The sequence below is a fragment of the Brassica oleracea genome, chromosome C7 (genome assembly GCF_000695525.1).
Source record: "Brassica oleracea var. oleracea cultivar TO1000 chromosome C7, BOL, whole genome shotgun sequence".
NCBI classification, from domain to species: domain Eukaryota; kingdom Viridiplantae; phylum Streptophyta; class Magnoliopsida; order Brassicales; family Brassicaceae; genus Brassica; species Brassica oleracea.
Window position 1 is genome coordinate 30683973 of NC_027754.1, and position 12171 is coordinate 30696143.

Consider the following 12171-nt stretch of genomic DNA (forward strand, 5'->3'; position numbering starts at 1 on the left):
TCGAGCTGCACACGGACGGACGCGAGCTGGCTGTCGTCGGATGCGAGCTGAACGGGACGGGACGCGTCTGCTTCCTATCGGGTTTGCAAGCGGCTGATCGGGATTGCGAGTTGGTTGATCGGGAACACGAGCTGGCTGTGATGCGAACGGAAGCTGAGGTCGTCTAGGATCAGGAACACCTTAGGGATGGAGCTGATCGGTTACTGGCGAGCTGGAACGCGAGCTAGGACGAATTAGGGTTCGTCGGGATTAGGTTAAAGTTGCCGGCTAGGTTAGGTTTAAGGGATTGGCGATTTTAGCTTAGATTGCAGAGAACAATCGTGCTGATAACATGTTGTACAAGAATCGGAATTCTATATATTTCATTAATGAATAAGACATCCCTTATATAAGGTTTACAAGATAGAGATAAAAGGAAAGAGTATAAATCCTAATCTATCTAGATTTAGGATAACTACTAAATACATAAATGAAAAGATTACATATACAAAGAAAATGTTCCTTTTCTCTAAAGCTTGTGGCCGCCTCTCTCTCTCCTCTAAGGCATGCGGCCGCCTCTTCTCCTCTCTCTCTAGGGTTTCGGCTATGTCTCTTTCTTCTAGGGTTTGGGCCGGTTATGGACTGGGCCGGTTATGGACATCCATCACTTGATTTATAACATAAACTTTATTCTCTAACTAGATTTTGATCCATCCTTTTAAGGATGGGTAGATTATTTGGTTTATATTTTTTTTTAGAAATTTAATTTTTATATTTGTATTTTTTAGTCATATTTGTATTTTCTTTTGTATAATATTTCTCTTAAATGATTAATAAGAGATTTTAATAATTGTATTAAAATAGTTGGACCACACCTATTTTAATATAACAGATGATAAAAACATATCATTTTTGATGAAATAAAACTAAATGTCTCTTACTTATGCCATAATTTATTTATTATTTATAAGTAACTGAAGACAATATAGGAGGTGAAGGGTGAAATGAACATAGATATGAAACACTATATATATTGCTTACTAGATTAATTAGCCTACATTCAAAGTTGGATTACCATATAAGATTTTTTTTGTTTTTGGTAAATAAGGCTTACCGTATAAGATATTACTAATATATAATTCTAGTGTGTGGATGATCTTTCATAAAGAGATTAAATATGTTTTACGTAGAAAGTTAACATACGGTTCCAAGATACATAGGTCGATATCTGTAATGAAGGAGACAGCCAAAGCATGTGACCTCAACTATTCGTCTCTATAATTAATCCTCCATACCATGTGGTTCGTAATGGCTTTGATATAATCTTTTTCGCTAGAGACTTCAATCTTTTGTTTATGTACTCATAAAATCTCTTAAGAAAATTAAGTTTATTATATAGTTCTACACTTTTTTTTATTGGTTCTACACTTGTATTGCAGATTTTGATATTAAAAAAAAACTATAAATAGTGAGTTTAATTGGCGAGAAAAATTTGTTAATCGTTTGAGACTTGTACTATCTTAGACTAATATTCGCAAGTCTTTAAAAAAAATACTAAGTTGTTGGTTTAGCACTTATATTATACATTTGTAAAATACTATAAATAGTGAGTTTGATTGGTTAGAAAGAGAAAAAAAGATAGTAGAATTCGTTAGATCTCTCTTGTGTTAGTGTTCTAAGAGTTCTTAAGAGATCAAGTTTATTGGTTCTAACTTCTATTGTTGCCTTTTAATAGAAAAAAAAAGATAGTAGAATTCTTTAGATCTCTCTTGTGTTAGTGTTCTAAAGACTTTATCAAGTTTATTGGTTCTTACTTCTATTGTTGTCTTTTAATATACTACAAATGAAATAATTTCTTTCACAACATGTAATATACGGAGTTGAAAGAACCAAACAACGCAATCACAACTTAAACCAGAGCACAATTCTTAAATCGCAAAAACAAGTAAAGATTATCTTTGTAAGGACCGATTTAGCCAATAATTTATTTTATAAAGGCCTTGAAGTTGTAAATTAGAGCCCATTAAAATAATGAGATATTTATGAATAATGAGATATTTATGGACACACTTATACTTAGTTGGTCAGGGCTTATTTTTGTACTAACCATAAAAAAAAGGAAATTGGTTAAAAAAAGGGAAATTGGTTTTCTAGAGAGAATGAAGAGAGAGATAGGGAGAGAGAATTGGAGAGAGAGAGAGAGAGAGAGAGAGAGTGTTTTTGGTTATTTAACAAATTTGGGTTTTTTTTTGGAGAAATTCTTGGGTTCACCCCCTAGGTGAACCTATAGATTCACCAACCAAAGTGTTTGAGTATTTGATATTTGATATCTTTTAAAAAAGGAAACAAAATTGAATTTCCAAATAAGATTATATTTTTGAAATAAAACAATAAAAATACATAAAAATAGTTAAAAAACCCTAAACCCTTGGATAAACCCTGAACCTTTGGATAAATCATAAACTCTAAATCAAAAATATTTAAAATTAAACCATAGAGTTTATGATTTATCCAAGGGTTCAGAGTTTACCCAAGGGTTTAGGGTTTATCCAAGGGTTTAGGGTTTAGTGATTAGGATTTAGGGTTTAGTGTTAGTAAAATTTAGTTTTTAATTTATGATTTAGGGTTTAAGATTTTCCAACGGTTTAGAGTTTATCCAAAGTTTAAGGTTTAACGTTTAGGGTTTAGGATTTAGGGTATAGGGTTTAGTATTTTGCTGAAGATTTAACAATATTAATTTATTTATTTTTGTAACTATTTTTATGTATTTTTATTATTTTATTTTAAAAATATAATCTAATTTGGATATTCAATTTTATTTCCTTTTTTAAAAGATATCAAATATCAAATATTCAAACACTATTGGTTGGTGAACTTAAAGGTCGTTGGGGGTGGACCCAAGAATTTCTTTTTTGTTATAGGAGCAAATTTCCCTTGGTTATAATCATAACAAGAATCCCGAAATTTGTTTTGTCCACAAATCAAAATAACGATCTTTTTTAATAGAGCCGCTGACTGACCAATAGTCTGGTAGTGGCTATCAGTAATCCTTCCAACTTGGCACGCAAGCCTGGAATCTCCCCAAGTATGAGGTCAAAAATGTGTTTCTTAGATTTAATCAATTTCGAATATATTAAAAGACGTTCTTGAGAAATTTTGAAGGAGCTTGAACATATAGTAATTATCTTTTTTTGACACTAAGGGTATGACTGGTTTCTCCGCTACTATCCGCAAACACAGTTTTTACGGTTGGTAACGGTTGCTGGCGTTATGCAGCAATCACTCAAATCGCTCTAAACCTCATAAATTCAGAAGATGGTTTCAGCTAACGTTTGCGGGTGATTGCGGGAGGATAATTTTTTTTTTCTTTTTTTTTTGAAAACAATATAAATACAAAATAAAAATATTCAATAAAAATTTTAACTAGAATTATAAAAATACTAAAATATATGTATTATATTTTAATTAATATTATAAAATTTAAAATAAAAATAATTTCTATATTTTTCAAATTTAAAACTATAGCTTTTTAAATATAATTTTTATATTTATTATAATATAATGATTTCTTGATATTTTTATAATATAAAATATAAATATTGTTATTTTATTATTTAATTGATGATGCATTTGGTAGTTAACTACATAAGTATCTCGTAAACACACCAATTTCTAACCGCATAACCAGTCGTACAAATCTCTTAAAACCGCTAGGAACCGCAACCACCCGGATCCGCAAACTCCCGCAACCGCAGCAACCGCGTTTGAACCAGCCATGCCCTAAGTTGTTGTCATTCAAACATTGGTACACAAGAAATAATTCTTAACTTCTTAATTTGCATATCAAAAACTCCAAACTGTATAAAATAAACTCTACTAGCAGTAGCAGCGAATACAAAAAGCTTTAAACTCTGTTGAGTACTTAAAATCAGATGTTTGATCACTTAGCTATCACCATTTCTTCTTCTCCTTCTATCATGGGCCTTATCTCGATTCCCTGCAGAATCAAACCACTCTTCAGATTTCCCTTCTGAATCTCCATAATAGAAAACTCAATCTCATCACCATCATCATCACAACCTCCATCACCGTTGTAAAAATTCCCAAGCTTCACTTCACTCCACCCATCTCCTCTCTCCTTTGGCTCCTCCACACTCCCATCAGCTTCCCTCTCATCTTCAACTTCTTCCACCGTTGTGAGCGAACTACTCGAGTAACAACAACCATAACCACCGCGCAGGTACGTACCCTTTGGTTCGAGTAACACAAACGTTTTGCTAGCAGCTTCCTCCCCCACAAACCCGACTTGAGCTTCCATGGGCGTGTCATCTAACCCGCGTGATCCACTCCCTCCTATCTTGAGCACTGCGTAGACAAAGTAATGTGTCCCCTTGGAAAGCATTCCGCAACTTATCTTTCCCCGAATCTCAAACCAACACACGTGACGAAGCTTCGCTACTTTCTCAAACCTGATTCCACAGACACAAACATAAAATAAAATAAAAGATCATCATGTAAAACTCCAAAACTGCACAGTTGCTAGAACTTACTTAGATTCAGGATCTTTCTTCCATTTCCAATATTCAGGAGTATCAATCCATGCGATCTTTAAATCCATCGCAGATAACATGTAACACTTCTTCCCACTACCTTTCTCTAACCAAATGCTCTGAGTCAGAACATCAAGACAACTTTAAAACGAAACCCTAATTTTCACACATTTTCCTGAATCAAATTCGATTAAAGTCTCGACCTTTTTGCCGTCGTCGATTAGAACGGAATCATCGGCGAGAGACATATAAATCTCCTTCTTCGACGAGAAATCCACCGATCGAGGAGGAACAAGAGATGAGTAGTCCTGAGGAAGAAACTTCTCCCAAACCAAATCCGATTCAGCCGCCGATTTAACGGTTTTCGAAACCGAAGCCACGACGCAGGCATCGCGGGGAGAGGTGCGATAAATCACCATCGAGATGCAATCTTCAGGCAATGTATCGAACCGCGCCGAAGCTCCGATAGAAACAATCTCATCGTTCCGGCTACTTCTTCCGCCGGAGTTCGAATCGCTGACTTGAATTTGCTTCATACCGTTTTTCGAATCTTTCGTTTTGAGAGTATCTTTCAGACAAGGATGTGATGTTCTCTGTCTTGGACACGAAGTGGATCTTTGGTTTGTTTTATATATCGGTTTCGTGTAAGACCCCTAATACCGATAATACCCTTAATACGCGGGTAAGATAATTTTTGTTAAAAGATTTTTTGTCTCTGTCTAACAAGTAACAATCAGTCAAAAGTCAAAACCCCTAATATAGTAAAGTAAAATAAGAGTAAATAGGCTGTATTATTTTGAAAGTAAAATGATTCATGAATCTAAGAGCAGACTCATTGGGTAATATCTCATTTAGATCTATCAAATAAAGTATCAACATCTTTAAAACAATTTAAATATATAGTTAAACTAAAAATATTAAGCCTATCGTAAAGTAAACGGTTATTTCATTCTCTAACATAACGTGAAAAACTCAATTTATACATCAAATATACCACCATACAAATATATACATATACTTTCAAAAAATTTAAATAACATACATTTTATTTCATTTTTGGTAAAATTATATACCAGCCACATCATCAGCTACCACCTCATTAAATTTTGTTGATGTAATCAACTAATTTTTATCATTACCTTAGAGGTGAGGTTGATGAAGTTAACTAGTCAAAAGCAATCTAGACATCGAGAAGTATACCTCGCCAGAGCTTCCATGCTTGGCTAGTAGTGCAGAACAGGATTCCAACATGCGACGGACTGATTAGTAAGGGCATCTAGGTTCCGTCTTTCTGCCTTCTTTGTAACACAAACGATGAATCTCGAGACCATCTTTACTGGGAATGTGACTTTGCTTTTGAGCTGTGGCGCCTTGTTGCAGGGAGATGTAGGAGCATGCCAGACCGACGATGGGAGAACTCCCTAGACCAGATGCTATCTCTCCCGCCGCCAACAACTACTCGATCTCTGATCCTCCTTGGATTGCAGGCGATTATCTATTGGATCTGGAACGAACGCAACAACCGCCTGCATGCAAATCAATTATGATCAGTGGACTCACTCTTTTCAATTATCGATAATCAGATTAGAAAAAAAATTCAGAGCTCCAGGGATGCAAACCCAAAAAGATCTTTGGCGATGATGCAACAGTGGATTCGATGAGCAAAGGAACACATCAACAAAACTCTTCTCCGGTTTCCTTCTGAATCGTCTTCACCAAACTACGTCGCAAGTCCCCTTCCGACTTCTCTGATTCAAAACATCAAGAATCTGACAACTTTAAAACGAAACCCTAACTTTCACAGATTTCATGAATCAAATTTGATTAAATTCTACACCTTTCTGCCTTCGTCGATCAGAATAAATCATATAAATCTCATTCTTCGACGAGAAATCCACCGATTGAGGAACAAGAGATGAGTACTCCAGCAGAAGAAACTTCTCCCAAACCAAATCCGATTCAGCCGCTCAGTTAACCATTTTTGAAACCGAAGCAACAATGCAAGCATCACATGGTGATGTACGATAAACCACTCTCGATATGCAATCTTCCGGAAAAGAACCAAACTGCACCGCATCATTCCAGCTAATTCCTCCGCCGGAACTCGAATCGCCGAGTTGAGTTTGCTCCATAGCGTTTTAGAATTTAAGATGTTTGGAATCAGGATACCATTGTTGATAGTCTTAAGTCTTACAAGAAACAAATATACAAACGAACATACATTTTCTCTAGACGTCATACCTCAGCTACTAATATAATAAGGTCTGGACAAAATATCCGTAAATTTTGATTTGATTAATTATTCATTTCGGTTTGATTCGAAAACTCTGGATATTTGTAACTCTATGAATCAAAGAAAATAATAATATGCAATATACATAAGAAACAAAGCAAATCACAAATACTAATATTTTTAGGAACATACATCTGATCTGATCCCTTATTAAATTTATTATATAAATTTTATATTTTAGATAATTTTTCAATATTTTTATTTATTAAATTTATTATATTTAGTTATTAGAATTTTAAAAAGTTGATATTTTTATTTTTGTAATAAAATGTTATTATTTTATATTATTTTGGATTATTTATTTATTTATTTATTTGTGGAGATCGAATCGGATATCTGGTTAAAAATCTAAATTTTGGATATTTGGGACACCGGATATCCAAGTGGCTACGAGAATCAGATAATTGATTATTCGAACAAAATGGATCGGATCATGAATACCTCCAAAACTCCGGATATTAAATCAGAAGAATATTTGCAATTTTTCATCGGCTTAACTTCCTAAAAGATGATGCTTTCTGAAATTTGGTTGTTTCACAAATTAACCTATAAATGTATTAAAAATATTTTTTGAGAGATTTTGAAAGAACTTCGACAAATTTTGGTTACATGAAGACTTTAAATAAGAAAAATGGATCAAGCATTACGGATCTAACGGACCAAACAGATTATACAAAAAAATAATATATTAAGTGGATTTAGCGGTATAAGTGTTAATTAAGTGGTATAAAACATATGTTTGAATGATGAAATTGGATAAAAACGATCCAAAACAGTATAAATTAAAAATAATTTACATAAAAATTTATTCAATAAATAATTTATAGATTCAGAGAAATTGTAACACATAAATTTTAAAATATTTAAAGTTTTTCTAAAATTTACACATTATAAAAATAAAATATGATGTCAATTAATACAGGCAACATGATTATGAGTGGACGTTCGGATATCCATACGAATTCGGTTCATGCCTATTTTTGGGACTAAAGATTTAAAGTTCCAGAAAATATTTAAAAATTTTGGTTTAGGTTCGATTCTGATTTTTACTGATTTAGTGTGGAATCGAATTCCCATTTAAATTATGTAAAAGTTTTAAATATTATTTGAAATCTTACAGTCCAAAATTAATAATATTTTAAGATATTATAAAATAAGCTAATGTAGAAACTTAACATATTACATTTTAAATAATAATTTAATAATAATTTTAATAAAATAATAAAAAATTGATAGGAAATAATTAAATAGAAGTAGCGTACTCATAAAAGAGTCTCTTTTACTTAAGTAGTTCATTAAATTATTGTAACAAAAACTAAATTAAAAAAAAAACAGTATAAACATATTCGGAACACTCCATATTGCTGACATATATACTGTACATATTTGTCCTCTGGTTTTTAAGTTCTTGGCATTCAAACATTGATACAAAAGAGAGAGATAGTCCACAGTTTTTACTTTGCATATTTAACAACTCCAAAATGTTAATCTCAATACTTCAAATCAGATATTGTCGGAATTTGATCCCTTAGTAATGACCATTTCTCCTCCTTCTTTCATGGGTCTAATCTCGACTCCCTGGAAAATCATAGCACTCTTCCACTGCCCGTTCTGAGTCTCCATAATAGAAAACTCAATCTCATCACCATCATCATCATCATCATCATAACCACCATCGTGAATGTAAACCTTCCCAAGCTTAACTTCACTCCACCCATCTCCTCTCACCTTCGGTTCCTCCACATTCCCACCAACCTCCCTCAGACGCCTCGTCCTATCCTCTCTAGACACCCACGTGAGCGAAACACTCGTGTAACGATAACCACTGGGCTTATCCATATCGATTGGTTCGAGAACCACAAACTTTTTGCTAGCAGCATCTTTTCCCACAAACCCGACTTGAGCTTCCATGGGCGTGTCTTCGAAACCGTATGATCTACCGCCCGCTCTCTTGAACACTAAGTAGACAGAGTAATGTGTCCCCTTGGACAACATTCCACAACTTATCTTGCCCCAAATCTCGAACCAACACACGTCACGAAGCTCTGCTACTCTCTTAAACCTGATTCCACACATAGAGATGACAATCTAAATTCCAATTCAAGAAACAGAGTTTTAACTAAGTAAGAGAAGAGAACTTACTTACAATAATAAAAAAAAAAAAAAACTTACTTAGAATCAGGAACAGTATTCCATTGCCAATAAACAGGACAATCACTCCATGTGATCTTTAAATCCATCGCAGATAACATGTAACACCTCTTCCCACTACCTTTCTCCAACCAAAAGCTCTGTTTATTTTTTCCCCAGTCAACATCAAGAACAAGGTAAGAAAACAAAACTCTAATTTTTCACATTTTTTGAATCAGATTCGATTGAAGTCTCCACCTTTTTGCCGTCGTCGATCAGAACGGAATCATCAGCGAGAGACAGATAAATCTCCTTCTTCGACGAGAAATCCAGCGATCGAGGAACAAGAGATGAGTAGTCCGGCGGAAGAAACTTCTCCCAAACCAAATCCGATTCAGCCGCTGACTTAACCGTTTTCGAAACCGAAGCCACAACGCAAGCATCTCGCGGCGATGTATGGTAAATCACCATAGAGATGCAATCTTCCGGCAATGTATCCAACCGCGCCGCGCCGTTTCGGCTACTTCCTCCGCTGACTTGAATTTGCTCCATATCGTTTTTCTTCGAATCTGATGTAATTTTAAGTTTAGACACAGATGTGATGTTCTGTTCTGGACATGAAGTGGATGTTTGGTTTGTTTTATATATCGGTTTCGTGTAAGACTTACGAGTTAAGATTTTGATTTTCCACTAATACCCTCGGAGCATTTCTAATGTGCACCTTTATATTAACCTCTAAACTAGAGATCTCTATTATAGAGCTGAAAATACTCTAATGTATGCTTCTATAATAGAGTTTATCTATTTTAAAAGAAAATATAGAGATAAAAAGTAACATATCTCTATATTTTTCCCTATAAATAGAAAAATATCATATCTCTATATTTTTCCCTATAAATAGAAAAACTCTATTATAAAGGCATACATTGAAGCATTTCCACCTCTATAATAGAATTTTTCTATTATTGGGGAAAATATAGAAATAGAAATAAGAGATGAGTTAGAGATGGTGCGTAACTTTTTTGGAATAAGTTTTGTTTTTTCAGAATAAAAAAGAAAAGACTTTTGCCTAATTAGTCAAAGCAACTACTTTTTCTTTAGTGTTTACCTTGTCTATGAAGGTACCAGAGACATTAATACCGCTGTTCCTTTCATCAAAGCTGCGTCCAGCGGAAGCGTCCGATAATTAAGCATTTCATCACCGCAATATACAACTCCGGTGAAGAACCATTGACTTGTTTCCAGTCGCTACGGCAGCTAACAAGAAACAAAACGGATGCGGGAAATTTCAGCGTCACTGGCGTCTACGTTTTTATGCCTCCAGCCAAATCAATCAGCCATTGTTTTAACTTTTGATTCTGTTTTTTTGTCTGTTTTTCTGTATTTTTTTGAACGCAGCCGCTGCGTCTAGCGGTGATGAAACAAACAGGGGTAATATATTCTGAAAATTCAAATGATTCATAAAATATGATGAATCTTTGTTAAAGGCCAAATCTATTTTTATCGCCTAAATAGTGTGTACAAAGGCACATTTCACTGTAGATGACTGGGTAAAAAAGGTTTTTGACATTCAAAAACTCAAAAATCACAGACGTTAATTCCAAAAAAACTTGAAAGGTTTGAAAACATTACGATACAAAAAGCTGTTCAATTTTCTTTGTTCAAGTGAAGCAAATAACCATATAGACATAAACTAGAAAACGTTATAATTTTACGGGTTTTGTCACGACGAAATTTGAAGGAATACTATTCATTATTTTCGTTTCAGAACCGTGAGTCAAGTGTTACTCGCTCCATTTCAGTTTATTTGTTGTTGTAAAATAAAATGTTTGCTTCAAAATACATTTCGTTTTAAAATTTCAATGCAAAATTTAATATTTTCAGTTTATTTATCATCGATTGAAATATGATTTGATATATCGATAATAATATTTTTATTTTGAAAATATGTAAAATTAAATATTTTCTTAATTTGTGTGCAGGTCTGTCCCTGATAGGAAGCTGTAGAAGCATGAGTTTCCAGCCCTTAAAATATATATACAATTTTAGGTTATTTTTTGTTAAATATTTCATTAGTCTAGTGTCGATATTAGTGAAGTTCAAACCATAATTATGTCATTAGCGGCCTTTTAAAAAAAAATAGCTTATAGTCCTTATAAAGTCAAGACTGTTAGTGTTTGTGTGTATAAACTTAAAACGACAAATAAAATGAAATAGAAGGAAAATTGAAGACGAGTTTTGTTTCAGAACGAAGCATTGTGAAGCATTATCAAAATGCTATATAAAAGCACTGTGGATCAATAAGAAGAACACACAATTTCTGTATTGAAATTCGTTCTTGTGAGAACGGTGAACATTCAAAATCAAACAATACACAGCATTACAAACTTTGCAATATACAACGCTATTTCACTTTGCTTAGAAATGAAACAGAAGCAGACAAGCATAAACAGGAAAAATCATAAAACCACATTTCTTCCATCACAAGAAACAGGATGTAACCATTTACGTGGATTTAATGGGGGGTGGAATTCAATTCCTTGAATGATCAAACCACGTTTCCAATAAGGAGATTTAGTCTCAACAACACTAACCGAGATATCATCACAACATGATTCATTGTACAGCTCACCAAGCTCAGCTTCCATCCACCCATCTTCCCTCTCCTTCGGTCTCGTCACTTCTCTCCTTCGACCACTAGGCCAACAAATACTTTCGTTTAGTTAGATTTTTTTTTGCCCACCCCTAATAAATATATCAAAAGATGTTTTTGAAAAATTTTGAAGGAACTTGGACAAATTTTAGTTACATAAAGTTATGAGATTTTTGCCAAAACTAACCCACAACTTGATTTTAATCCCAAATCTATACCCAAACTTGAATCAAATGCAAAACTAACCTAAAAGCCTAGTGAAATTACAGCTCAACCCCTTGTGAACAAACAAAAAAACAGAAGCCATTTTTACGAATATAGCCCCAGTAAATCGTCTGAGTCATCTGAGATGTTGGAAGTCGTCTGGACGACTGAAGTGTAAGTCGTCTGGTACCAGTTTATTTTAAAAATAATTTATAAATCTTGTAAAAAATATTTTGATGCGTGAAAAATAAAAATCAAGTAATTATAAACAGTTTTAAGTGATATAAATTAAGATATGATAAAATTGATTTGTTTTGAAGATAGATGAGTAGAAGTAGTGAATCATGAAATACTTTGGTTTA

General features: G+C 33.6%; 3 protein-coding genes across 3 annotated transcripts in view; all 3 read right to left on the reverse strand.

The window, feature by feature from the left end:
• Positions 1 to 3796: 3796 nt before the first annotated feature.
• Positions 3797 to 5154, reverse strand: LOC106301946 (F-box protein PP2-B1-like). The gene is made up of 3 exons (XM_013738437.1): positions 4733 to 5154; positions 4530 to 4648; positions 3797 to 4448 (listed from the first exon to the last, which is right to left on the reverse strand). The coding sequence occupies exons 1-3, from the start codon at positions 5063 to 5065 to the stop codon at positions 3920 to 3922; spliced, it is 981 nt and encodes a 326-aa protein (XP_013593891.1). The 5' UTR covers positions 5066 to 5154; the 3' UTR covers positions 3797 to 3919.
• Positions 5155 to 8216: 3062 nt separating this feature from the next.
• LOC106301947 (F-box protein PP2-B1-like) lies at positions 8217 to 9556 on the reverse strand. Its single transcript, XM_013738438.1, has 3 exons — positions 9211 to 9556; positions 8995 to 9113; positions 8217 to 8884 (listed from the first exon to the last, which is right to left on the reverse strand). The coding sequence occupies exons 1-3, from the start codon at positions 9502 to 9504 to the stop codon at positions 8326 to 8328; spliced, it is 972 nt and encodes a 323-aa protein (XP_013593892.1). The 5' UTR covers positions 9505 to 9556; the 3' UTR covers positions 8217 to 8325.
• Positions 9557 to 11691: 2135 nt separating this feature from the next.
• The window catches only part of LOC106303784 (F-box protein PP2-B1-like), a 4611-nt gene continuing 4131 nt past the window's right edge, over positions 11692 to 12171 (reverse strand). The window contains exon 4 of the mRNA XM_013740102.1: positions 11692 to 11767. The gene's annotated coding sequence lies outside the window, so the exon portion shown is untranslated. The remainder of the gene's footprint in view (positions 11768 to 12171) is intronic.

Excerpts from the sequence above, each read along its gene's own strand:
- LOC106301946 (XM_013738437.1), bottom strand. The coding sequence starts at position 5,065 with ATGAAGCAAATTCAAGTCAGCGATTCGAACTCCGGCGGAAGAAGTAGC. Across the intron at positions 4,649-4,732 it reads TAATCGACGACGGCAAAAAG|AGCATTTGGTTAGAGAAAGG; the intron begins GTCGAGACTTTA and ends GTTCTGACTCAG. Across the intron at positions 4,449-4,529 it reads AAGAAAGATCCTGAATCTAA|GTTTGAGAAAGTAGCGAAGC; the intron begins GTAAGTTCTAGC and ends CTGTGGAATCAG.
- LOC106301947 (XM_013738438.1), bottom strand. The coding sequence starts at position 9,504 with ATGGAGCAAATTCAAGTCAGCGGAGGAAGTAGCCGAAACGGCGCGGCG. Across the intron at positions 9,114-9,210 it reads TGATCGACGACGGCAAAAAG|AGCTTTTGGTTGGAGAAAGG; the intron begins GTGGAGACTTCA and ends AAAAATAAACAG. Across the intron at positions 8,885-8,994 it reads AATACTGTTCCTGATTCTAA|GTTTAAGAGAGTAGCAGAGC; the intron begins GTAAGTTTTTTT and ends GTGTGGAATCAG.